The sequence below is a fragment of the Pteronotus mesoamericanus genome, unplaced genomic scaffold (genome assembly GCF_021234165.1).
Source record: "Pteronotus mesoamericanus isolate MK-2021 breed Mesoamerican mustached bat unplaced genomic scaffold, CSHL_Meso_final contig_214, whole genome shotgun sequence".
Taxonomy (NCBI): domain Eukaryota; kingdom Metazoa; phylum Chordata; class Mammalia; order Chiroptera; family Mormoopidae; genus Pteronotus; species Pteronotus mesoamericanus.
The window spans coordinates 967021-993371 of NW_026555089.1; the positions used below are offsets into that span (position 1 = coordinate 967021).

At 66.4% G+C, this 26351-nt stretch overlaps 1 protein-coding gene across 2 annotated transcripts in view; it reads left to right on the forward strand.

The window, feature by feature from the left end:
- Positions 1 to 26351, forward strand: part of KCNQ1 (potassium voltage-gated channel subfamily Q member 1) — a 245779-nt gene that overhangs the window by 18395 nt on the left and 201033 nt on the right. For both annotated transcript variants that reach the window (XM_054570737.1, XM_054570739.1), the window contains exon 2: positions 6552 to 6642. In XM_054570737.1, coding sequence (XP_054426712.1) covers positions 6552 to 6642 — 91 coding nt within the window. The remainder of the gene's footprint in view (positions 1 to 6551; positions 6643 to 26351) is intronic.

Genomic DNA, 26351 nt, shown 5'->3' on the forward strand with positions numbered 1-26351 from the left:
GGGAGAGGGGCCGGGCACCCTGTCCTTGGTGTCCAGTCTTCTGTATCGTCCAGTCTGGAGGGGGCAGGGCCCTGGGCCTGCAGGGTCCCTCCCGACTCCCGGGGCCCGACTCCTCGGGCCAGGCTGCCGGCCGGCTGTGCCTTCTCGGCCAGGGGAGGGGGCCCTGGCTGTGCAGAGCCACCGCACTGGAGGCCGTGTCTGCGTGGAGCGAGCGGGCGCGGTGTGGCTGGGAAGGCCTGCAGGCCCTCCCATCCCAGGCAGGATCCCCTCAGCGGGAAGACGCTGTGTGTGCGCCCCGGGGCGGGTATGGCCCCTGTCTGTGAGGTCCCTCCAGCTTGTTTTCTAGCACCTTCTAAATATACCCTCTGAGCATTCTTATCTCAGGCCTGCCGCCCAGGCTGCCCTCGGGGGGCGGAGCCGGCCCTGGGCCCTGAGCCGCGCTGCCAGGGGGCTCTGCCCCCGGTGCGTCCCCACCCCAGTGCCTGAGCGCCTCTTGGGGTCCCGGCAGCCCTGGCAGGCCCTTGAGTGTGCGCAGTGTGGCTGCAGCGACGGCCGTGACCCCAGGGCTGGGGCCTCCCACGGCTCCCACGGTTCCCCCGCTCGCGCCTACCTGAGGGGCCTGTCCCCCACCCGGGGTGGGCTCTGGGCTGCTGTTCTCTGGGCGGCACAGGCCTCACGTGGTTGGGGGGCCCAGGGTTGGAGTCCGCTCCCTGCTGACGCCGGTGCTGTGTGACTCTGGGCAGTCTCTCACCCTCTCTGAGCCTCCCTCTTTCTCTTGTGACAAGGGACAGACTCCCATTTCAGGCTTCTCGGGAGGATTGGAGGGAACCGGACGTGGGCGGCTTGTTCCCACCTGCCCCCCACACCAGGCGCGCCGACCCGCCAGGCACTGCTGCGCCCTGAGGAGCCCTGGGCGCTGGCCCGCGGCTGGGAGCCGGGGCCCCAGTGCAGCCCCACAGCCCGAGGCCTGACGTGCTGCCGCGTCTCCTGGTTGCGTGCGTGCGTGGGTCCGTGTGGGACCGCGTAGGCACCCACACCGCTGGGCAGCCCACGAGGCCCCCACAGCCGCCCGTCTGGGGCCCAGAGCTTAGCAATGACAGATGACAGGCTGGGCGGCAGGACGGGGCCCGCGACCCTGTAGGCCAGCGCCGCTCTGCAGGGTTGTCACAACTGGGGAGCACGGCCGGTGCCCGGGGCGCCACTGCCACCCACCCGTCACCTCCTGGCGGTGCAGCAGGGCGTTTGGGGGTCAGCCAAGGCGGGTCCTGCGTGTCCCTAGCCAGGGAGCCCCCCGGACCCCCCTGCTCAGGAGGCCCCAGGGCAGAATGGCCTGTTCCTGTCTGTGCCGAGGGGCCCAGGGTCCCTGTGTGCGGCCAGCGGCGTGAGCGGGGGACACACCCTCCATCTCGTCCCCGCGTTGTCTCCGTGTTTTGGGGAGAGGCGCTGGGGACAGGACGTGGGTTCAGGCCTGGCTCACCGGCGCCGCCCGGGCAGAACTTCAAGGCCTCAGCGAAGGTGGAGCTAAGGGTGGCGCCTCTTCTGGCTCCGCGAGGGCCGGCGGCCTGGACGGCCGGGCAGGGCGCAGCGTCCCCCCAGAGTCACCCGCCACCTGCCCTGGAGTCAGGCTGCTCCGGGGGGCCCCGCTCCCTGATGCCTCGGGCCAGCCCACCGCCCTGTGCGTCCTGCCCACTCTGCTGCCCTCCTGAAACTGTCCTGCCTGTGGGGGTGGCCGCGGCTGCGCCTGGTGCGCGGCAGGGGAGCCCCTTCTCTGCCCCGTGCTGTTGGCTCGCAGCCTGTGAGCGTGTGCACGAGCGTGTGCATGAGCGTGTGCACAGAGAGCTGCCTCAGTGCCATGTCCTGGCCCCTTGGAAGGCCCTCGGGGGGCGGGACCGGGCAAGGAGGGGAGAACTGGAGTAAAAGGGGGGGGTCTCACTCTGGACGTCCCCCGGAGGCCCACCTGGAGGAGGTGGCACTGAAAATTCCCTGAGTTCAACCTAAACATCGATCCGTTCAGTTAGTCATTCGGCAGTCGTGCGCCAGGCGTCATGCTGGACCTCCGAGAGGACACCAGCGGGCAGGTCCCTGCAGCGGAGCCCAGGCCTGGGGCGCAGGGAAGCCCGGGAAGCAGGGCTTGGGGTTCAGGCTTCATGCGGAGAGTCTTTAGCTTGGGAAGGGCCTGGGGAGTCGCATTTTCCCAGGACCTCCCGATGGCCGGTGGGCACGACGGACAGGGCCTCGCAGGGTGTAGGCTGCCAGTTCCAGCACAGTCTCAGTGGCCCCCAGGCGGCGGTGCCCCTGGCGTCAGGGGAGGCACGAGGCGGGAGGGCCCTGCGTCTCGGGGGTCCCCAGCCCCAGTCGCTTTCAGAAGCAGTGCCGGCCGAAGCCCCAGGAGGCCACGCAGAGCGCCGTCCAGCGGCAGGAGCTTGGGTTTGGTTTCCCATCAGCTGCCAGCCGGCGGCCTGGGGTCTCCTGAACAGGATCGGCGCACGTGGGGCCTCCGGAGACAGCGGCCGCGAGAGCAGCCTCGGCCCCCGCGCCCACGGCCGGTTGTGCCGTCCCCAGGCGTGAACGGCGTTGCCTGCGTGAGCCTCAGAAACAGAAAGGGACGAGGCTGCAGCAGCCCGGGGCAGGGGGGCGGAGGGGTGGCAGGGGGAGCCCCAGCCCTCGGGGGCCTGTGAGGCGCCCGGACCCTGCCCGGTGGGCTGGGCGCGGTGCCCGGCCCGTGGCTGTGACAGGCGTGGGAGGTGGCGGCCGGAGGGCGGGTGGGGAGGCAGACGTGGTGGCTGCTGGGTGAGGGGGGTCCTTGGGGGCAGGGACTCCCCTGGGCCGGGCCACCTGTCTCTCCCAGCTCCTCCCTCTCTGGACGTGAGGAGGTTTGGAGGCTGCGGTGCCCCAAGTGGTGACCTGGAGGACGCGGCCCCCATCCTGAGCATGTGACCTTCCCGGGGCAGCGCGTCTCTGCAGGCGCGGCTGAGACCTGCAGCGCCAGGGCAGAGAAGACACCGCTGGGCACCCGGGTGGGCCCCACATCCAGGGACAACACCCTCAGGAGGCGGAAGCTAACAGGCGCAGAGCCCATGTGGCATCCCTGCTCAGAGGACAGTGGCACCGAATGCAGGGCCTGGCCCCTGGCAACGGGGTCCCGTGTCCCAGGGGAGGCTTCATCTTTGAGTCCAGGCTGGCCTGGGCGCCCTGTCCCCATGCGCTCGGAGCCTCGGCGTTCTTGTCACCGGCCAGGCCTCCTGTTCCGCAATTCAGGGCCCTGTCCCGGCTGTGTGGCCTTGTGTGGCGGTCCAGCCCCCCCCGCCTGGGACAGGGGCCCTGGGAGGGGTGTCGAGGAAGGACCCGAGAGCAGCGCCCGGCCTGGCCGGGGTCCAGGGCCCCTGCGGAGACGCCCAGCCCAGCTCCACGCAGAGCCGTGCGGGGCACAAGCCGGGCCCCACTCCGGGGACAGCCAGCCCTGGCAGGACCCGAGGCCACTCGCTCTGGGAGACCAGCGTCACGTGGGTGCCCACGTCCAGGGGCACTGAGCCACCCGTCCCGGGCGGGGCTCTTCCAGGGCGACTTAGGGAAGCCCCCCAGGTCTGGTCTGGGATGAGAGTGCCCGCCGCTCGTCTGTTAAGTGAGCCTGGCAGAGCCGGCCTGGCCTTGGGCTTCGGGCGGCCTCGCCGGCCCTTTGCTTACCGACCCCCGAAGGCCCCTGTGCTGGGCGGCTTCGCAGCTTGCCCCGGCCTCTTCTCCAAAGTTTTCAGTAAAGCGTGTATAAATGCCATTTACTTAGTTTTCTTAAAATTTTTAAAAAAAATTGTGGTAAAATGTAGATGTACAATTTCGCATTTCTGGTGCCCAGTTTGCTGGTCCCGACCACATTCACGTGGCTGTACAACCGTCCCCTCCGCCGTCTCCGGAACTTTCTGTCTCCCACACTCACGCGTGTGCCCCGCCCCTCCCCCAGCCCGGGCTCCACGGAGCCGACTCCTCCAGGGACCTCCGGGGAGGGGGCCGCGCAGGATGTGTCCTCGTGTGACCGGCTGCTTTCGCTCGGCGAAGCGTCCTGGAGGTTGCTCGTGTTGGGGGTGTACCTTTCCGTGCACACCAACAAAGGCTTCCAAGTGCTCACGTACATTCAGTAAATCAAGCACGCCTGGCGTCCTGGGAGGTGTCCCAGGGCGGCCTCTGAGCGTCCTGGAATTTCCGCTCTCAGCCCCGGGGGGCCCACGGCTGCGTGCCCCCTCTTCTCTGCGCGTGAAGTGTGGGGTTCCCGTCAGCGATGCCGCACGTCCCTGGGAGATGCCTGCAGGCGGGAGAGGCAGGTGCTCCCCGGGGGTTCAGGGCATGTCCCCCGCCTTACCCGGGGTCGGGCCTGGCCTGGGCGTGGAGGTCGGGTGCCCTGGGCCGCCCCAGCCTGTGATCACGGGCCGCTCGGGTGGCCGTGGCGGGAGGAGGTCGGTGGCCCCACACCACCTCGTCCTGTGTGCCTCCCGGGCGGGGCTCCCCGGTCGCTCACGCTCCAGGGCCCCCGGCGCCGCAGGCAGCGCCCTGATGTCCGATAACGGCCGTCCCGGACGTCCCCGGGGCTGGCGCTTGCGGTCGCGGCTCCGGAGGTGGCTCAGCCGCTGGGGCACAAGCAGGGCATTGTTCCGCGGCCGGGGCCGCCCTCGCCTCTGGGAGCGGCCTGTTCCTGCCGGCGCGTGCCCTCCGGGAAGCTGGCCAGGCAGCCCTGGGGGCCCAGGTGGCCCCCGGGGCTTGCCCCAGCCTCTTCTCCACGCGGCCCTGTCCAGAAAGCGGGTCCAATTCCTTCTTTCCCGGGGCCTCCGTCTCCCGGTTCTGGGGCACCTGGGCCTGCCTGCTCTGGAAGCTGCAGGGCTTGAGCTGGGGTGGGGGCAGGTGGGGTGTCGGGCGCCCAGGCTGTGAACCCCAAAGCAGGGGCCCGGCTGGGCACCTCGGGGACACTCGGGCTCCCAGCGCAGGCCGGGGCAGGCAGAAGCGCACTTTGTTATCTGATTCTTTCTGTAATCGGCGCAGTGAGTTCAAGTAGCTGAGCGACACAGAGGTGCCCTGGCACCCTCCCCGCTAACCTCAAGGCCGCTGGGCCGGGGAGCAGCGCCTCGGGCCGTCCAGGGCTGAGGTGGGCGTGCAGCCGGGGTCTGTGGCAGACTGGCGCCTGGGGACGAGAGGACGGGGAAGCCAGCGTACGAGGCCGCGGCCTCAAGGTGCTGTCTGTGGCCTTGCAGGAGGGAGACACAGCCTGGCGGGAAGGGGGGCCGCCACGGGCCAGAGTGCAGAGGCGGCAGCCCATCCCCTCCCTCTCGCTGGCGCCCCCGGAGGCGGGGACGGAGGACTGAGAACTTGCCACACGCGGTCCCTGGAGCAGGAGCAGGACCAGAGGCCAAGGTCCGGGAGCCCCAGGCAGCAGGACCCATGGACCTGGCCCCAGCGAGCCCCGTCCTCGGGCCTCACTGCTGCTGTGTGTGGGGCGTAAAGCCTTGGGGACAGGGCGGTGGGGTGGGGGGTGCGTGACCCGGGCGCGATCCGTTTGCTGAAGAGGCGAGAGGCCCTGCAGGCGGGCACGTCCTGGTCCCTGAACCTGGGACTGGCGACCTTCCCCGGCAAGGGGGCCTCGCAGGGACGGCCCGTGAGGGGCCTGGAGAGCAGAGGTCGCCCTGGGCCCCCCCGCCCGCAGCCCTCGCCCTCGTCGCAGGTGTCCCGAGGGGGAGGGTCGGAGGCCGGGACGGGGACCAGCTGCGCGGCCCCCCTGTGCCCTCCGCAGGCCCGGCATGCAGGCCCCGCCGCAGCGCCCGGCTCGACGGCTGTCACCGCCCGGCTGGGCCTCGGCGGCCTCGGGAGGCGGTGTCGACCTCCCTCTCTGTGCCGTCCCTCAGAGGACGACACGCTGCGTCTCGGGCCTGGCTGGCTGGGAAGTGCTGCTGGGGGGGTGGGGACAGGGTGGCGACCGTCCCTCCCGGTGCACCCCCAGCGGCCCCCACAGAGCCATGGACCTGTCCCCTCGGGCTGACGCCCGTGGTGGGGGCGGGGGGCAGGGCACCGCCGGTCCCGGGGAGTCCCGGGGCCCCTTCCTCCTCCTGCGTCCGGCCGTCCTGCCGTCCACAGCCCCACCGGGCAGAGGCCCTGGGCTCTGGCTTGTGTCGGGGAGACTGAGGCAGGGGGCCTACCCTGGCCTATGACCCGCGGGGGCTGCCCGCCGACACTGGCCCATCGGCGCCCAAGGGTCTGATCCCCAGGACAGCGCCCGAGCTGAGCGGCCAGCGCCACCTACGCCCAGCATTTTCATCACCCCGAAACGAAGGCCGGCAGGAGGCGCCGGCCCTGGTGACCACCAGGCTGCCCTGTCCCTGGGGCCTCTCCCACCTGGACCTGGCACGTCAATGGAACCCTCCACACGCGGCCTCACGCCATGTCTCACCGACAGTCCGTCCGCTGGCGCGCGGTCAGCTGCCCTCGCCGTGGGGCCGGGCCTGGTTTGCTGGCCGGCGGGCGGCCGGGCTGGGGGCGGGGCCGCAGGGCTGACCGCCCGTCCCCCTGTCTTGCAGCTTCCTCATTGTCCTGATCTGCCTCATCTTCAGTGTGCTGTCCACCATCGAGCAGTACGTCACGCTGGCCACAGGGACGCTCTTCTGGATGGTACGTACGGACAGCGGGCGCAGCCGCCCTGGGGCTCCGGCCTCCCGTGTGCAGCCCGGCCCTGGGTGGGCTGCCCCCGCCTCCCCCGCCTCCCCCACCTGCCTGCTGACCCTGACCGGCAGCCGTGGGCTTCACTCCACAGCCGAGAAGTGTGAGGGCTGCCCCCGCTCAGCTCTGGGACTTTCCGGGATGTGACCCTTGAACTAGGAGGCCTGGAGAAGGAGAGCAGCCTGAGGCTGGGGGTCTGGGAGGGCTGCCTGGAGGAGGGGGCTTCTGAGCTGGGCCGGGAAGGACGGCCAGGAGGACGCGGGTGTGGGGGACTGGGGGGTGGTCGGCAGGGACTTGCCCGAGCCAGCGCTCTGGCCCCAGGTCTGGGTGATTCCACCTGGCTCCACGCTGGTACACAGACCCTGCCGTGGTCCCAGCCCCACGCACCCTGGACAGCCCCGCCCACAGCCCTGTGGGGCTGCTACTCTCGCGCCTGGGCCCCCAATCCCCGGGAGGGATGCAGGGGCGCTGTGAGCCCAGAGGAAACTGCGCCCGGCTGAGCTGGGAGTCCTCAGCCAGGAAGGGTCACGTCGTGTCTGTGCTGAGCCAGGTGCCAGAAACGCGGGACCTCACGGAGGGGACCCCCTCCCCACCCCCCCACGTGCCCCCGGCTGTGAGGCTGCCCAGGAGGGGGGCACGGGGCTGGCCACGCCCCCCGGTGGCAGCCTGAATGCCGGCGGCCAGCTGTGCCAGTGCCTCGTTGTGCGCCCCCCACCCCCCGCCTGCCCACCCTGCGGACCAGCCTGCTGGAGGCCGGTGCCGGGCGCGTGGGGCCCGCCTGGCTGGGCGGCCTGGTCAGTGGGGCTCCGCGCCCCGTGTGGCCCTGCAGCGGCCTGAGCCACCCCCGAGCGGCAGCCTTTGCTGTCCTCTCCGCGCTGCAGTCAGGGCCGGAGGGATGCAGCCGACGTCTCCTGGCACCTGCACAGGCTCCTCTGTGGCCTTCAGTTGTTGGTGGCGCTTGGGGGTGTCCTGGTGGGTGGCGAGAGGAACAGAGTCCCTCTGGTCTCCCAGTCACCCCAGGCCCCTTATTCAAACGTCTTGTCTTTCCCTTGACGTGAGGCGGCATTTTTACTGTAAACTACGTGTCACGGAGACAATGGATCTGCGTTGGGGTCCCCGTTCTGGGCCACTGGTCTCGTCCCAGGGCCGCCTGCCTCGACGTGTGTATGGAAACATGTTCCATTTTGCATGTGACTCACACACGGCTCTTCTTCGGGGGACGCCGGCTCTTCCCAGAGACCGTCACAGCTAGCGTGTCCCGCGCCCGCAGAGTACACGATGGCACTGGATGAATGGACCTGGGGAGGCGGACCCGTCACGGACTGTCTGTCTGGCAGGGCCTGCGGCTGCACAGCACGGACTCCGGGCGGTGCCGGTGGAGTTTGCACGCGGCGGGAACTGTCGCGGCCGTTGCTGTCAGCTGCCATCCCTCGTGGGGTCTTCTCTTCTGCGACACTTGCTGGCGTTTGGCTTTGGTTTTTGAGGGAGGGTGTCTGGCGGCTGTGAATGCCCGTGGCCTTGTCACTTGACCGGCCTGTCCTTGGGTGCGGTGGTTTTTCCTCCAGACGTTCGGTGCTTTCTGGAAGCCACACCGTGGGCGTGAGCGCGCTGGGCGCGTGGAGACGCGCGTGGGTCGTCGTGCTGGCTTGGTTGGGCGTGAGCGCCAGGCCTCCCCCGAAGGCACGCGCCAGCCCGGGGGACAGGGGCCCTGGTCCCGCACGAGGGCGCCGCTCTGGCCTGCCGGGGCTGGCCCACGCCTTCCCTGCCTCCGTGGGGGCGGCGCGGAGGGGGCTGTCCCCCTGTCCGTCCGCTTGACTTTCTGGGGGCCCGAGCCCCCGCCCCCGGGTCCTGGAGTCTTGCCGCTGTTGTCCCGTGTTAGGTTACATCTTCCACGTAAGCGTAGGGATAGGCTTTCTGGCAAATCAGGACGGCCACCACGCCAGCGAGAGGGTCGGCATTTTGCGGTCACGTGGCTCTCCCGTGGCCGCCCCCCACCCCTGCCGTCTGCCCCGTGGGCGGCGGTGGGCAGGGGCAGCGCTGCTGGCTGTCGGGGGCCCTGCCTCTGGGCGGGAGCTGTCCTTGCCCTGGGCGGCCTCTCTGCCCCCCGCCAGGCCGCAGGCCAGGAGCTGGGCGGCGAGCACCAGGAAAGAGTGGGGTGTCCCTGGTGCTTAGGGCCGCCACGTGGCGACGGCAGCCCCCGCCTGGACCCCACCACACGTCCGTGCAGTGAGCCGCCCCTCAGGTTCTGTCCTCATGGCTGAGGTGACCGAGGACCCATCCAGGTGGGTGCTGAGGCTGGTGACGCGTCGTCCAGTCTCAGGGCACCACGGCACCAGGGCAGGGGAAGGGGGCCCAGGGCCCTGTCCCATCCTGGCTACTCCCCCCACCCTGGCTGCCTCTCCCAACCGTGCGTCCCGCGTCCCGCTGCTGCCTGCCTGCTGCCCCCTGCCTGCCACCCTCTGTCCCCTGTCTGCCTCGCCTCCTTCGTGTGCTGACTCCTCACCCCAACATCTCTGAGGCGCGCCTGCCACCTGGTGGCCAGTCTCTGACCTGCAGTGCAGTGCCCCGAGCGGAGGATGGGGACCTGGCGCAGGCAGGGCCTGGGCGGGCCTGTGTCCTGTGCCCTGTCCTCCTGGCCCATGAGGTAGGTGTGCCCGGAGCACAGGCCCCATTCCCACGTGGGTCCAGCCTTCCTTTCTGCCCCGTGGCAGAGATGTGGGGCTGCCTCCCTTGTCCCCGCGGGCCCCTGTCCGCCCCCTCCCGGCCACCCGCGCATCCCACCAGGCTGCCGCCGCTCCCCACAGCAGTCGTGGCCTGGGGAGGGGGCTTTCTCTTCAACATCTGATCATTCCAGAAGCTCCCTGTGGCCCTTGGGATGCATGTGGCCTCGTGGGGCCCTGCGGCCCCCCCCCCCCCCGTGGCCTCCTGCCGCTCCCCACGGCCCCCTGCAGTCCCCCGACCCCCACCCCCCACCGTCCCCCGCCCCGAGTGCACTCTTGCTGACCCCGACACGCCCCGCTGCCTCGGGCCTCCGCTCAGCGCTCTGGCATGTTACAGGACCGGCTTCCCGGCCCTCTCCCGGCCCGGCCGGGCCGTCCCTGCCATAGCGTGCCCTCCCGACCTGCCCTCCGCAGGGCCCTTGTCCCTCCCTCCCCTCGCACCTGCCCCCCGGCTCCCCTCAGCCCCGCGTGTGCTGGGGTCCTGCATGGGCTCGGCCCCGGCCCCCTCCGCCCTCCCCGAGGCCGGCCCGGGCTGCACTCGCCCTTGTGCTCAGCACGGGGCGCCCTGGGGCCGGCACTGCACTCCTCTAGCCAGCCCTGCAGCCAGAGCTGCTCCTCACACACCCCGAGTTGCTGTCGGGTGCCAGGCCTCAGGTCCCCGCCTGTGAAATAGAGGCAGTGAGCCCGCCAGCCTCGGACATGTTTTCCGAAGGCCCCGCTGGACGCCCGAGGCCGGCCCGGCTCACAGGCGGGCTGCGTCCAGCCGGGAGTCATGGCCAAGCGGCGGGGGAAGCACAGGGGTACGGTGGCGCGAGGCAACCGCGGGTCCACCCCCAGGGGCAGACGCAGGTTATGGCAGGACCGGCGGGGCAGGAGGCGCAAGGGGACGGGGGTCTGAGGGTGGGATGTATCTCAGGGATGCTGAGGGCTTCCTGGGGGAGGGGACGCCCTGTGAAGGGAAGGAGGGTGTAAGTGTTGGGGGGTGGCCCGGACTGGCAGGACCCCCCGCCCTCTGCACAGCCTCCAGGGTTGGCGCCGGGGCTCTCGGTGCAGGAGGAAATCTGGGAGTTTTCTGGGGAGGTGTCAGTTGAGGGGGCTGGGAGGAGCATGGACCCCAGGCAGAGGCAGCCGACAGGGTGGGGAGGGGGCCAAGGAAACAGAGTTTGCAGCCCCCGTAGCCCCGACCCGAGCCAGCCAGCCAGCCGAAACACAGGACACCAGGTGGCGCTGTTGTCAGCGAAATGCGGCGGCGCTGGCCGGGGCCCAGGGCGCGGGAGCCAGACCACAGCCCGGAGCCAGGAGGGGCCGAGGGTGGGCTCCGTGCAAGGGCTCGGAGAGCAGCACGAGGTTTCGATGGTGGAAAAAAATTCACTCAAAGCTGTGTTTTCCCAGAGAGCCCATATTTCTTCCTTTTTTTTCATAGGCTCTGCTTTCTGGTGCCAGAAGCTGTTATCTCAGCCCGGGGCGAGGAAGCCCCAGGCGGCCTCTGAGGGCTTAAGCGTTCTGCTGAAGCAGGGATATTTGGTGGGCCTGAAAAAGCCATTTTGCTGGAATCTCATCTCTGCTGTGGGGTCTGTCCGGGGCCTGCGAGCAGGCACGTTTGCGCCCTGAGCTTTGTTTGTGGTTTCCCAGGGAGAAGGGCCGCCTCAGGGGTTGCGGGGAGGGCCCCCAACAGGCTCCTGAGCCCAGAGGAAGCCCCACGTGTGCACGGTCGCGGGTGTCCACGGGGAGCCTGCCTGTGCCCATCGCCACGCACACACACGTGTGGGTGTGTGTCCCCGCTCGGCGCCTGAGTTTCTGGGCACGCCCCGGGAAGGGGTCCTGGGTTGGGGGGCTCTCCTGTGTCCCCCCGAAACTGTTGCTGGGGCAGAATCCACCCCCCACCACACACACTTCCTGCACAAGGAGACCCTCCCCGGCCAGCGGGAGGCTGCTTTTTGTCTCTGGAACGCAGCTCGATGTTTTCCACGTCCCACACAAAGGGAGGCCCTGCGAGGCGCGCGCAGAGGCAGGTAACCGTGGCTCTGGCGGGGCCGTGCCTGCGGCTGGAGCCCCGCGAGCCGCGCGCCCGGAGGCCTGGGGGATGACGTCACCGCCTGCGGCTTCCTCTCTCGCTGCCCTGGCTCCCTCCGCCGCGGCCGCTGCGGCGACCGGCCTTCCCGCCAGCTGCGTCCCCCTCCCGGCACAGAGAGAGAGAGACCCTCCTGGTTTCTGGGCCCCTTCCATCCCGGCTGCAGAAAGGGGGCCTCGCAGGGACTCAGTGGGCACCCCCAGCCAGTCCTGTGCAAGGCTCTGTCTCTGAGGGGCAAGGTCCAGGCTCTGACCTCAGCCCCGCCCCGGCTCCCGCTCCGCGGGGCCGCAGACCCACGCTCCCATGCCCTCCACAGGCCAGGGTGGCCTCACGCTCTGCTGTGTCCTGTGCTTGGTGGAGGGGGGAGACTCTCAGCTTCAGTCACTCCCGCCCCAGGTCGCGGCACCAGCCGGTGGCCCCACTGTTTTACTAAGAAACTCCAGGGACTTCTTTTCTTGTGGCCTCTTGCTCGGGGGGCTCTTCTTAGTCCTCCTCTCTGCTCAGCGAGCTCCTGCCCGTCCGACGCGGCCCCGCTCCCCCACGGCCGCTGCTGTGACACCCTCCTGCTCACCATGGGGCGGCCCCGCAGCCTCCCCGGGGCCGCTGGGTGTTCTGGGGAGACGTCCTCTCCCCGGCACGCGGGAGCCACCACCTCGGCCTTCTCTGATCGGGCCCTCTCTGACGTCCCGCCTCAGCACCCACACGCTGGCACCCACCCCTGGTCGGCGCACTCTCTCCGGCCTCTGCTCGGCCAGCAAACACGGGTTACACACAGGCTCCATGCCGGGGTCAGTGTGCAAACAGGTGTGAGTTCCAGAGGGTAGAAATGGGCTTCCTGTCTGCACTCGGGACCCCAGCCACGGGGCCTGAGTGGGGGGAGGGCTGCCCCCCGCCCAGGAGCTGCACGCGGCAGCACAGGGCACGCACACCTGTGTTCCGTCGGCCCCAGCCGGCCGGCCCCCTGCGTGCTGGCCAGCGTTCCACGCACAAGCCGGAGCCGGGCGGTGTGGGTGGGGGCCCTGCAAGCTGAAGGAGGGCTGCGAACACCCGCAGGCCGCACGTCTGATGCCTGTGGGGAAGGCGGGCTCGGGGGGCTCCGCTCGTGGGGCGCCAGGACCCTCGCTGCTCGGCCTGAGGCCCTGCCTGGTGCCGGCCGGGGTGTCTGGTGGCGGCGGGGGCTGTGGGGCTGTGCGCCCCGTGCTGGGCGGGACGGGGAGACCTGGTCAGCCCCTCGCCCCCGCGGCCCCAGGTCGGCCCCCGCGTCCCTGCAGGAGCCTGTGAACAGAGGCGGAGGGGCCGCCGAGCAGGCCTTGCGGCGGCTGCCCTCCAGGCGACCCGGGCCCCTTGGTGATTCTGTGGACACGACCCGAGCCACCTCCGAAGGCCCAGGAGTGGGGCCCGTGGTCGCACGGCCCCGTCGCTGCCCCCGGCTCTGCCGACCCGGGTGTTCACAGCGTCCTTGCGCCCCGCGGTCACGGGTTTTGCTGCCTCGGCCTCCCAGCCTGTCTCCCTCTTGGGTCTCCGGGGCCAGTGCCACTGTCCCCCCCCGTGGAAGGGGGTCACTTCCGGGCCCCGAAGGAGCCCGAGGCTCGCAAGGACCTGTGTGGGGACCCGGGCGGCGGCTCGGCCTGTCCCCCCCGGGGACGAAGCCGACGCCGCACTCGAGCCCCCCAGCCCGGTGCGGGGACAGGGCCGGGGCTGGCTGCGCTCCTGGCCTGGAGGCAGCTGCTCCGAGGGGACAGCTGACATTCCTTTGTGCAGGGTCTGCGCTCAGCCGAGAGGGAGCCGTGAAAACGGGAATCCTCGGCTGTAACCAGAACCTTTCCGAGGCCACCGGGCCCGGGGGGGCGGGGGGGCCGGGGGGCCCGCGGTGACGCTTCACTGTAACAAAGACGCTCTCTGTGAAGCCTGCAGCCGGGCCTCACGTTATCTCTGCCAGAATTGTCGTATCGATCAAGTCCGCCCGACAAGAACAAGGGGGGCGGGCAGGAGGGAGAGGAAACTGTGGAAAATGTTTGAAACTTTCCCGAAAAACATGTAACCCGATCCTGTGCGACTGGCCTGAGTCAGGTGGACGGTCCGGCCGGCAGGCAGTGTCCTCGGGGCCCATGGGAGGGGTGAGCCGGCCCCACCCGCACCGAGGAGGGGACTCGGCCGCAGCGCACGGCCCCGGCCCCGGCCCCGGCCCCGGCCCCCACCCCCGCCCGGGAAGCGGGTGCCCGTGCCCCCCGCCCCCACCCCACGGGCACCCCTGGGGCCCTGAGATTTTCAACTGGGCGTCCCAAAGAAAGAGGGGCAGTGGCCCGTGGCTTGTGCTTGCTGTTGGGTCCTTGGGTCCTGGGGAGACGTCACGATGGGCCAGTGGGGGTCTGGGGGCCCTGAGACCAGCCAGGGCTTGGCCGCCTGGCTCCGGGGACCGGAGTCTGGGCCTGTTTGTTTCCATAGCATTTCCTGTTTTCAGGCCATAAAACCATGGGATGCAAGACGAGGGCCGGGGAGACCTCCTTCCTTCCTGGGGTGGCCCCCCCCGCCCCGGGTGCCCCCCCGCCCCTTCCCCTGGGAGGCAGGGGTCCTGGGGCCCACGCCCTGGGCCGGCACCTGGCGCATGTGCGTGCTCCAGGTCCCTCTCCCTGATGGGCCAGGTGTCTGGGTGGTCTCACTCTCCACCTCTCCCTCCTGCACCCCCCTCTCTTTTTTCCCTCTTTTCAGAAATTGTGATGATTCAGCTCCAGGTCGGTAACCAGAGACGGAGCCTCCCGGGTTGGGGCGCAGTGGGGACGCGCAGCTCAGCGCCCGGCGCCGGCCGGAGGGAGGCAGGCACCGGGGTCCCCCCTGCCCTCCTTGAAGGTGACAGCCGTGCAGGGAGGGGGCTTTCCCTGCACCCAGGCTGCCCCCCGCCCACGGTGCGCTGCTCATGGCCGGGAAGGCGCGTGCCTGGGAGGGAGGCCCAGCCCCGGGCGCTCCTGGGCCGGGCTCCGCGTTCCCTCTCCCTCCCGGGCACCCCGTCGGCATCTCCCGGCGGCAGGACAAGAGTCAGGGGCAGGCGGGGGCGGGGCCCCTCCGCTGGGGGTCTGGCGGGATTGGTGTGTGCCCTGTCCTGGGACAGGTATCTCCTTTATGTCCAGGGGGTGGGGGCTCCCGTCATTAGAGCCACCTTCAGCGGGGGTCCCGGCCGGGGGGGCTGGGGGCCGGGGGCTGGGTTTGTCAGGGCCTTGTTTTCCTGTCCGACCCCGGCAGCTGGAACGCCTGGTCGTAAACATGGGGCAGCAGCTGGCGTAACCTAGTGGGGCTTGGGCTGGACAGGCAGCCGCGCGGCGCGGGCGGGGGGGCCCGGCACTGTGCGCCACGTGGGGGCTCCCGGGGCCGCCCTGGGGACGTCGGCAGGGGTCCTGGGGTGAGCCGGGGGGCGGATGGGGCCGTGAGATGCGCAGATGCTGGGGGGCCCACCCAGCGCTCCCTTCAGGTGGGTCAGGCAGGCTGAGCGCCGGGGCCCTGTGTGGCCGCTGAAGTGTCTCCCCGGTGCGGCCGCACAGGGAGGGGGGGCTCGAGGGGCCGCCCCGGCACCCCCGGTCCCTGCTGCCCTCGCTGGCCTCGGAGTTGGGGCACGGTGGCCCCATCCCTACTGCTGTGGTCTCCCCGTTGTGACGCCACGGCACAGGGTGGGGGCCCCGGTGGCCCTGGGGTTCGGTAACAGGGCGGGAGACGCCCTCGATCCGAGCCCGGCCCAGGGTGCCCAGAGCCCTGCCCAGCAGGGACGCCTGTGCCCCATGGATCCCAGCTGGGCTCAAGGGACTTGGTGTCTCCCCTCAGTGCGGAAGCCGAGGAGCCCTTCAGCATCGTGCGGGGTGCAGGAATTGGGGGCGATCGTCCCCTCCCCAAGTGCGCGGGTCTCCGGCAAGCGCTGATCCCCGGACGCTGGGACAGGGCGTTCCTGGGTGGTGGCGCCCGCCCAGGGCGCAGGGTGGCGGGTGCCGCCTCTGCGTTTTCAAGTGGCCACAGCCCCCATCGGGCCAAGGAAAGTCCCCTGTAGTGAGGAGCCGGCCAGGAGGGCCGTGACCTGCCCCGCCGTGTCCCGGGCCTGGACCCAGCGGGCGGCGTTCGACGCGCAGGCCCGCTGGACGCGTGGAACTGGAGGGGTGGGCGCGGACGCACGTGCACACAGGCCCAGCATGCGTGGCGACACAGGCTCGGGTACGCATGCCCACAGACGCGCACGGAGGCTCACACGTGCGGCCACGTCACGTGGCCTGCGTACTCCCACACGCGCGCGCACACAGGGTGTGCCCACGTGCGCGGTCAGCCCTGGAGCTCCGGGCCTGCAAGGAGAGGGGCCCCCACGCTTAATCCAGGAACTGGGCTCAGCGGCCGGGACGAGACCAGCGCGTGGTGTGCGCTGAGAGGCGCGGCCTGGGCAGTTTCCGGGGAGAATCCGAGCGCACGGACCGCAGGGCGCGACCCGGGGGCGGGGCCCTGGTGGCCACGCGGTGTCTTTGCGGCCTTCTCGGTTTCCTGAGCTGGGCCTGTGTCCTTTCTCCCAAACGCTGTCTGAGCCCAGCCAGGGAGGGTCGCGGATGGGTACCGCTGCCCTTGGGCGGGGGGGCACTGGGCTGGGGTCCGCGTGCTGTTCACCCCTCAAAGGGGCCGACCCCGCGGGATCCCCGGGCCAGCGCCCCTCATGGAGGTCCAGCTGCACCACAGGCCCCGTGGCCTCCCTGTTCCCTGGCTGCTGGTGAGCTGGAGGTGGCCCCTGCTGGGGTCCTCTCTGCTTCCCCCCAAGGCCCCTCTTGCTCAAAGGCTCGATCTTCATCTCGGGTGCGAGGTGATTTCCCACTAAGCGAGGGCCTACCTGGTGGACCGCTCTGGGACCTGGGGGGACTGCCCATCTGGGGGTGTCTGTGAGGAGCTCCCATTTCCCCGGCGTTGACAGGGTGCCGTTGTAGGTTCCCATCACTGGTCCCATGCAGAGGGGCAGCCGAGGCTTCTGGGGGGCCCTGCAAGCCCCTCTTAATCGTGGGTGTGGGGGGCAGCAGGCCCGGGGCCTGCAGGGTCCCACCCTCTCCTTTGCTGGCGGGGGGGGGGGGGTACTGCAGGGGTGTGGCTCTCCGAGGCCCCAGCGCGGGGATCCTGCAGATAGAGAGGCTCGCGAGGTGGGGGCGCCCAGGCCCGCCGAGGCTGCCGGGTGGGCTCACACACGCTGCCCACCCTCTCCGGACCTTTGTGTCCTTGTGTGTGAAATCCAGGGCCTGTTGGTGGCTCTGGCGCCTGGGGCCGTGCGGGTGTACACAGGCGGGAAGGCTCTCAATCCAGGGCCGAAGGGCCCAGGCCGCCCCCGGCGGATGCGGGTGCTGGGGAGGCCGGTGGGGCCAAACCACCTCAGTGAGTGTACGTGGTGGCGTGTAGACCCCAGGAGAACCTCACCACCGTCAGCAGGATAGCGAACACACCCTTGACCCCCAAAATGTCCTTGTGACCCTGGCCCCCCACGCCCCGCCGATCTGTTTGCCAGTGCCGGCTGGGGTGCATCCTGCAGCGTTTTCTCTAAGTGGGCGCGTTCCTGCGCCCTTCACTCAGCGCCGGCATTGCCGGGCCCGCCCGGCCGGGGCGGGCACCCGGCGGCCGCGCTCCTGGGGGCCGAGCGGCCGCAGGGATGGCTCCCAGCCTGGTCACCTGCTCCTGTGCGGCTAGGATCTGGCCTGCTTCCTGGGTCGCACTGTCGTAGATACGTTTGCGTCCCAGTCTTCGTAAGGCCTTGTGTTTCTTTGTTCGCGGATTGATACCTGGGAGCAGCGTGGCCGGATGATATGGCGGGCGCGGGTTCAGCGGTTTAAGACGGGCAAACTGTGTTCCGTTTGGCCTTTGCCACCTGCCGCCACGGGGGCGTGTTCCCGGGCCACCCCGCTGCCCCTGCCGCGGGGACGGTCCGTCTTCACATTTCAGCCCACCCAACAGGCGGGTGGTGGTGTCGCGCTGAGTCCTCATCGTCACTGCCTGGTGACGAAGGATGCGGAGGCTCTCCCTGGGCTCAGTCCGCCTCCGTGAACGAAGCCACTGTTCAAGTCCACTTCCCCTGGTAACCCGGAGCCGCGGGCGTCCTCGGTGCCCGCCGTGGACGTGCCCGAGTCCTGGGCACCTGCATACGCCCCGCGGACGCTGCCCTCCGCCGGTGGCTGTGCTCATCGCTTCTCCAGCGGTGTCTTTTAGAGGCTAAAACAAAATAGTGCCGTTCTGATGAAGTAAAATGTGTGACCTTTTCCTTTTTTTAATGCGTTTTGTGCTTTTTACGTTACATTTCAGAAATCTTTGCCAAATGTGTGATTCCTCAGATTTTCTTCTGTGTGTTCTCCTGGTAGTTTTCGCTTGAGTGCTCACGTTGAGATCCAGCATGACTGTATTTTGCCACATAGAATACGTAGTATTTTGCCCAAATTTTTGAGGGAAAAATAAGGATGCGCATTATACATGGGTTGGACCTGAAATACCTTGTATCTGTTCTTGTGTTTTGTAATTACTTGTCACATAAAATTTCTTATGCCCTAATATGTTCAAAAACAGATGCTAAAATTCCTTCATAGTACAAAGAACAAGTATCTAAATATAGATTTAAAAACAATTAAAAATTAAAATGAAAGATTTTTTTTTGTCCTGAAAGGGCCAAAAACATGGGTGCGCAGTATCCATGGCGAAATATGGCTAATTTCCGCATGCCGCCTCAACCCTGGCCAGGTCTGCGATTTTTTAATGTAAATGTCCAATTGCTCCAGCGCCATTTGCCGGGAAGAGTACCTGTTACCCGTAGGCTCACCTCAACGCCTTCCTAAAAGCTCAGTGCATCGCGAGAGCGTGGGCCTGCTGTCGGCCGGGCCTTCTGTCCATGGATCTCTACGCCTGCCTGCTTTTTGCCGATGCCACGCGGCCCCGGTCGCTGGCTGTGTAAGGAGTCTTGAACTGCGGTACAGTGAGTCGCCTGGCTTCTCCTCCTCCAAGCTGCTCTGGTGAGTCCAGGTCCTTTGCGTTCACGGATACGTTTTAGAAGCTGCTTTTACGGAGGAGGCCGGTGGCGCTCCGCCTGGGATGGCGCTGAACGCAGGGATCGCGTGGGGCAGGGGCGGGATTTGTCGCTCAGCAGCGTCAGATCTTTGGACCCGCGGCCATTCACTGAGATCTGTAATTTCTGTAGGAGGCATGTCATGGTGTCCGGGGTAAAGGTCTTGACCGTTTTTGCCCGATGACTATTCCCTATTGTTACGCTGTTGCTGAGGGCACTTCTTTATTAATTTTGATTTCTGATCGTGTATGGCAAGCAGTTAGGACGGCGATTATTGTGACATATTTACCTTCTCTCTGGACACTTTTCTGACTCCTTAGTTCGTGTAGCCTTTTTTTTTTTTCTTTTTTCAATGGATTAAATTGAGTTTTTTACCGTGACGGTCATGTCTGCAAACCGAGGCAACCTTACCTCTTCATTTCCGGTCTGGCTCCCCCTCCCTCTCCTGGGCTGCTCGCGCCGGCCGAGGGCCGGTCCCGCGCGGTGGAGGCGAGGACAGCCAGCCTCCCTGGCTGCCGGCCTCGCGAGGAACACGGCCGGCCACTCGCCCTCACCGCGGCCGGTCTCCGGCACTTCCCGTCCGCGGCTGGTGCTCGGTGGTTGGGTTTTTCTTGAACCCAAATGGACGCTGAGTTTCGTCAGGTGCTTTTCCACGTCTCTCAGGACGGTCAGGCGGCTTTGTGTGTCCAGCCTCCCAAGACGGCACGACGCCCGCTTGCCGGGACAAACCGCGCTTGGTCGTCTCAGCACTTTGTTGGGCTGAATTTGCGAAAGCTTTGCTAAGAACGCGGGAGAGGTCGCCTGCGGTTTCCTTCGGCGTTCAGTTTGGTGGCAGCACGAAGCCGGGAGCGCGGCCAGCCCCAGGGGGCGGGGCCGGGCAGGACTGGTGTTCCCACCGCCCTGCCCGCGGGCGGGGCTCGCCCGCAGTCGCCGGCCTTCCCCGTGGGAGGAGGCTGGCGGCGAGGTTTAAGTGTCCTCCGCAGACGTGCCCCATGTTCAGTAGCTGCATTGCTTCTTGAGTGGGCGTCGGCACTCTGCGTGTTTGAAGAAATCGTTCGTTTCCCCCAGGGTGTTACACGTGTTGGCATGAAGTCGCTCACATTCCCTGCCACTGTCCCTTAAATGTCCATGGGGTGGGTGGCGGTGCCTCTCCTCTCTTCCCTGATGTGGGGAATCTGTGCCTCTACCTTCGTAATTATCCGTGTGGCCAGACTTTTACTGACTTTATTGATCTCAAAGAACAAACTTTGGGCGTTGGGTTTATCAACACTTCCTTGTTGGTGAGCTCACCGATTCCTGCTCGGATAGTGTTTATTCTATTCCGCTAACCTGGTTTGAATTTGCTTCTCTTTTTCTAGTTTCCGCAGGTGGAAGCCAAGGTCGCTGACCAGGGACCTCCCTTCTTGTCCGACACAGGTGCTTGGTGGGGCGCCTCTCTCCCTGGGGAGCCCTCGCCTGTACCCCACCGATTCTGAGGGATTGTTTTTGTTTTATGTGAAACATTTTCCGATTTCCGTTTTGCTTTGCCCCGTGAGACGTGGGCTGCTTGGAAGCGGGTTGTTTTCCAAACACTGGGGGGGTTTCAAGATCAGGAGCAGGACCCACCAGAGACGGAGCCTCGTGGTCCCGGGGCTGGGGGTCTCCGCAGTGGACGGCGCGTGGTAGCGTGGCTGCATCTCTCCCACGCGGAGGGCCCTTGCCGTCCCCCCACTGTCCCCTCGTGAGATCACGGGGTGGGGGGTTAAACGCAGGGGGCGGAGTGGAGCCCGGAGGAAGCCGACACAGTCCGGAGGCCCCGGAAGGCCAGGGCGCTGCTAATTCCCGGCTGAGCGGATCCGCGGGGGCAGGGGCGGGGGGAGCTGGGTGCTGGGCCCCTGCGGAGCCTGGGACACCTCCCAAGGTCCAGCGCTGGGGCGGGGACCAGGTCTGGAGCCGGCTCTCTGCACTGGGGACACTCAGGGGTCTTTGGAAGGGGCCTCGAGGGGTCCCCTTGGCCGCCTGCCCCAGGGTCAGGCCCCAGCTGGGGGTCTGGACGTGAGCCCGCCTTTGGGCTCCTCCGGCCCCTATTTTCTGAGCACCTGCCCTGTGCCCACAGAGTGACAGAGAGACAGTCCGGGGCGGGGCAGGGCGGGGCGTGTGCCGCCCTCAGTCCCCGGGGAAGACGTGCCGAGGAGGCAGCGCCCCACGGAGGGAGTGAGCAGGGGACCCGCAGGCCAGTCCCGGACGACACAGAGCATTGCCCCCCGCCCCCGGAGGCCCGGGCCTGTGGGCAGCGGGGCGGGGCGGGGGGAGGCCCGTGGCCCATGAGGGGCCGCTCTGGCCGGGGGAGAAACCTCTCCTGAAACCAGGCCCTGATGCAGCATCTTGCTCCTTTTCGTACATTAACTCACCTTTTAAAAACCGACTGGTGCACTCACACATCCGTTGGATGGTTTCACCGTTTTTCTGATTTCTGTTTTGGATTTAGGGTTGTTACGGGAGTCTCAGTTCTGATCAGGGAGATGTTGCCTCTCTAGAAAATTTTATTTTTGTAAAGAATTATTTTAGCCCGTGAGAGGAAGCGGCAGAGGGAGAGGAGCATTGCCTTGTTGTCCACTCATTCATGCGCTCATCCGTCGGTTCTTAAATGCGCCCCACCCGGGGATCGAACCCGCCACCTTGGCGTTTGGGGACGACGCTCTAGCCGCCCACGCCGCCCAGCCAGGGCTGAGAGCCGTCTTCTCCTGAGGTGTCCACCCGGCGAGTCCCGGCCAGTGCGGGCCGGGCGGGCACCACCTCTGTCCAGACCTGGAGCGCTCCCGGCGCCCCTGGCCCGGGCGGCGCCCCGTGCCCACGCCCGGCACCTGGCGACGGCGGGTGTTTCCGGTCCCCGTGCTCCTGCCTTTTCCAGGACGTCATGTGAAAGGCATGCTGCACTGCGGGGCCCTGCGTCTGGCTTCTCTCACAGAACGCATGTGAGCTTCATCCGTGTCGTGGCCTGCGTTCAGGACTTCTAATGGGAAAGGATAAAATGTACCCCAGTTTGTTTATCTATTCACAGGCTGACGGACATTTGAGCTCCTTCCAGTTCTCGGCTGTGCTGATGAAAGCCGCCCGATGGCCGCACGTCCCCCTTCCCCTGGGTGGGTCCTGGGAGCGGGGCGCTGGGCGGGACGTGGAGGGGGTGCACCCTGACCTTTCTGCAGAAGCTGCACACTGCTCTCTACAGTCGCCCCGTTTGTCACCCCTCCCGACAGGCGTGTGGCCGCCGAGCGCCCTCACACCCGTGCGCCCCAGGCGCCGCCTTTGCCGAAGCCTCTGTGTGACCGTTTTGCCCGTTTCAATAATCGGGCCGATCGTCTTCCGACGGAGTTGGAGGAACTGGTCTTGTGTTCTCGGCCCAAGTCTCCATGCTCGAGTCGGACGGTCAGAGTTGTGTTTTGCAAATATTTGCTCCCAATCTGTGTTTCGTCTTTGCTCTTGCTTAACGGTATCTTTCAAAAGAGCAGAAGTTTTTCATTTTGATGACGCTCAGTTTTTCAGGGTGGGTTTTTTTTTCTTTAAGATTCATGCTTTTTGCGTTCTCAGGAATATTTGCCTAATCCAAGGTTACAGAGATTTTCCTCCTATGTTTTCCATACACGTGTTATAGTCTCACGTTTTCTGTTTGGATCTGGGGTCCGTTTGGAGTTTAACTTGATAGAAGGTGACAGGTATGGATCAAGGCTAAATCTTTCCTGCATGCGGCCATCCAGTTGTCCCTGCACCTTTTCCCCGTGGAATTAGTTTGACACCTTTGATGGAAATCAGCTGACCACGTGCACGCCCGCTTCTGGGCCTTCCCTTCGGCACCTCCCCCACTGCACTGTCTTGGTTCATGTGGCTTTGATAGGAAGCCTTGAAATCAGGCTGTGTTAATCCCTCAATTTTGTTCATTTTCCAAAGTATGTCGGCATGTCCAGTCCTTCGCATTTTTCCATGCAAATCGAAGAGTCAGCTTGTTAAGGGAACCGGAGACCCTGCCGGAATTGTGACTGGCCTTGGGCTGGCGGGATTGCTGCCCCAGGCCCATCTGGGGCCATCGGATGGGCGAACACAATGTATCTGCGCGCTTATTGAGCTATTTTATTATTTTGTTTCCCCCTCATCAGCTGCCAGGAAGCGCTCAGATGTAACTTGTGAGATTTGTTACTAAGTATCTCCTGTATCTGACTACTGACGTGGCGTCCTTTCTCAATGTCATTTTGGATTGTTTGTTGCTAGTAGGTTGTTCTCCTAGCCTGTGACTTTGCTCACTAGATCTGGAAGTTGCTGCTTCCTTCTTCCTGACTTTCTATGGAGATGATCATGTCCCAAACAGTCGGTTTTACATTCTCGTTTTCAGTCCCTGTGGTTTTTATTTCTTGCTCTGGCCCAGCCTTTCACGATGCGCCGCAGCGGGGAGGAGGGAGCAGCTGACCCGCCTGCTCTCTGGCGGCGTCCTCCGACGGCGTCGCCTGCAGGCTTGCGCCGGTGCCCCGTCTCGGCCGGGAAGCCCCCTCGCCCCGGTCTGCCGGCTTAGCTGCTGGGCTCTGTCCGACGTGCTGTCTTCCTCTGTTGAGCTAATTAACGTTTCCTCTTTCTTAGTTTGTTAGTCAGTTGAACTACACTGATTGCTTTTCAATAGTAAACCAACTGAGGCTTCTTCACGTAAAGTCCATTTGCTTATGACGCATTTTATAAAGTACGTTGCTGGACTTGGTTTGCTAACACGCTATGTCTGGGAGTTTTGCCTCTGGACTTGCAAGGGAGGTTGCCCGTGGCTCGTTGGTTCGGCGCGGCGTTGCGCGCGGCGTCAGGCGAGGCGGCCGCACAGAATGGGCAGGGAATCCCCAGCCTTCCATTTTGGGAAGAGCTAGTGCACAACGGCTGGATTTCCTCCCTGGATGTTTGTAGACTAGGCAAAGCCTTCCGGGCCCGGAGTTTCTTTGTGGGGAAGCTTTTCACGAGAAACCCCGCATCTTCCCTGGATGTAGGGCCATTTAGGCTGTCGGTCTCTTCTTGAGGAGCTTTCGGGACATTGTGTCTTTGGAGGTATTGTACCTGTTCTGAGGAGCTGGAGCCCCAGCCAGACTTGGAAACAAGGCCACCTTGTGACAGACATCATCCCGGGAGCCGTAGGGGTCGGTCGTGGGGGCTGTGGCATCGCACTCAGTATTCGTGTGCGGGGGACCCTCCTCTGTGCCCTGAGAGGGGACATGGGCTGGTGGCCTTTGGCCCTCCATCCCGTATGCTGCTGGCTGTCCAGCTGGGCAGCCGTGCACCACGCTCTGGTGACAGGACACAGTCGGGGGGGGGGCGGGGGGCGCAGAAGGTCAGACTCGGGCCGTCCCCTTCCAGCTGTGCTCCAGGGATGACGGCCCCTCCTCGGGCATGACATTCAGTGGACGCCTCCCGCGTCCCCAACAAGCCCGGTTTTGTCTCTCTCTCTCTCCGTCTCTCTCTGAGACATCCAGCCTCACAGCAGCGCGCACCCTCTAACACTTCTCGCACTAGCTCTTCAAACGGCAAAATCTGCGCAGTTTCCTTTCAACCCCTTAAAACATTCCTGAAAGAAAAACCTGTTGACCTTCACCACCCCTCATGAAAACCTCCAGATGTCAGAATGGGAGTGAGGTCCCCAAGGTGGACTGGCGCCCACGCACCGGGCATGCGCCCCGCACACGGACATGCACGCGCTGTGTGTGCACACGCACAGCACACACGCGTGATGAGCTTGTCCCGCAGGCCCCCTCTCCTCGATCCCGGCCCCGTGCACTGGGGTCCCGGCGCCCTCGGCCGCTGCTGCAGGAAGCGCCGTGGAAGCCCGTGGCCGGCCGGCCGGGCGGAGCCTCTTCCGCGCCGCGACCAGACCCTGAGAGAGGCTTTTCATCCCAGCGTCTCTCTCGGTTTGGTAAACTTCTAGCTCTGGGTGAATTCTTGAATAAGACATTTTTAGAAGCTCGGGCTCTTTGCAGATAAAAATACCGCCCCCCCGCCCCCGCGCCCTCCTCCCCGGCCGCTGGCGCGGCAGCCATCACAGGGTGGGCCTGCTTTGGGGTTAACAGGCCTCGGCGGCGAGGTTCCTGCCCTGAAAATAGGCCCCACGTAGCCGGCCTGCGGACGGAAATAGCCCGGCCTGGGGAAGACAGGGATTTGCTTTGAATACGTGCAGAGCCGGCTGCCAGGCGGCCTCGGGGCCTCCCGCTCGCCCACCACAAATTGCAGGCCGCCGGCCCGGGCCCCTCCCGTGTGCACGAGGCCCCGGGTGTGATCCAGGGGGCTCCGGGCCCCCAGGCCACGCCGCGGGGCTCAGGGGCCGGGGATCTGCTTTCCCAAAAGCCCCAACCGGCCCCGCCAGCGCTCAGGGCCCTGGGGCCCCGCCGCCCCGCCCTTTGCGGTGCCGGCATCTCGGGGTCTGTCCCCAGAGCCCACGTTTTTCCGCGGCGCGGAGGAAGGGTGGGCTGGCATGTCCCTACAGGGCCAAAGGAGGACCCTGCCTCGCCAGCGCCCGGGAGACCCCTCCCAGGAGAAAAGACTCCAGGGCCTATGGCCCAGACATCCCCAGGGCCCCTGTCGGCCCTTGGCTCCAGCCTGGGGGCACTAGGAGCCTCCGGTTGCCAGCACCATCCCCTTCAGGCTAGAAGTGCGCGACCAAGTGTCGGCGTCAGTGCGGGTTCCTCCGGAGGCCACGAAGGGGGGTCTGGCACGCCCCCCCCCGGCTTCTGTGGGCTTCCTGGGCTTGCAGATGCACCACTCCGCCCGCCCTCAAGGTCCCGCGGTGTCCTCCCCACGTGCCTGTCTGCGTTCCTAAAGGAGGACACCGGTCTCAGCGCGTCAGGGCCTTGTCTTAAGGGGTCACATCTGCAACGACCTTGTTGCCCCATAAGGTCCCGTTCACAGCTGCTGGGGTCAGAGCTTCAACATGTGACATTGGAGGCGGGGGGGGGGGGGACACCTCAGCGCCAACGGCGACTGCGGCACGGGGCGCAGAGTGGACCTGCGGAGCGCGGACTGTTGGGGGCCGCTCTGTCTGGGCTGCAAGAGGCGCGCGGCCCCCAGGGACGCTCGTCCCCTGAGGCGCGAATGACTCCCAGCCAGCGCCCCAGGCTGCGTGCTGTGCTCGGCGCCAGGGACTTGCCCAGAGGACACAGAAGAGGCCCCTGTACTCAGGCGTGTTGCAAAAAAAAAAAGAAAGAAAAAAAAGAAAGAAAAAACCCACAGGTTTTTGTGACATCTCTAAAAGCGACATTGGAGATTCGTTATTTGCCTGCGCGACCATCGATGGGAGTGAATAAAGGGAGAGGGAAGAAGTGATGTTGCCCACGAAGTCCTGTCTCATTTGGGGGGAGCCCCCGGGGAGGCTGCCGGGGGACGTTTGCGGACCGGCAGGCATGGGGACAAGTCTGAGGAACAGAAGGATCGCAGAGACCGAAGTGTTCAGTGAAATGGTGAATAAGGGAACGGTCAGCTCAGCGACTAAAAGCCAACGGGAAGAAAGAGCAAAGGAAAATAGCAACTGGAGAGTGAGGTGGGGAGAAATCAGACAGACCCCATTTTCACACTAAGTGTGAACGGCCTCCGTTTCTCCAGGAAAAGGCGGCGGACTGTCAGGGTGGTGGTATTTTTAACCAATGTGCTGCTCGGGCACTCGGCCAAGCAAAGGGTGACGGGCCGTCGAAAAAGAAATGGCCAAAGGGGCAGCAAGCAAGGGCGGGCGAAGCGGCGGGGCCGGGCGGCGGCGGCAGCCCCGAGACACGACTGGACGGGGCGTCGTTTCTGGAGCAGCTGCGGCCGAAACTTCTGTGTGTCCGGCAACATTAAAGGC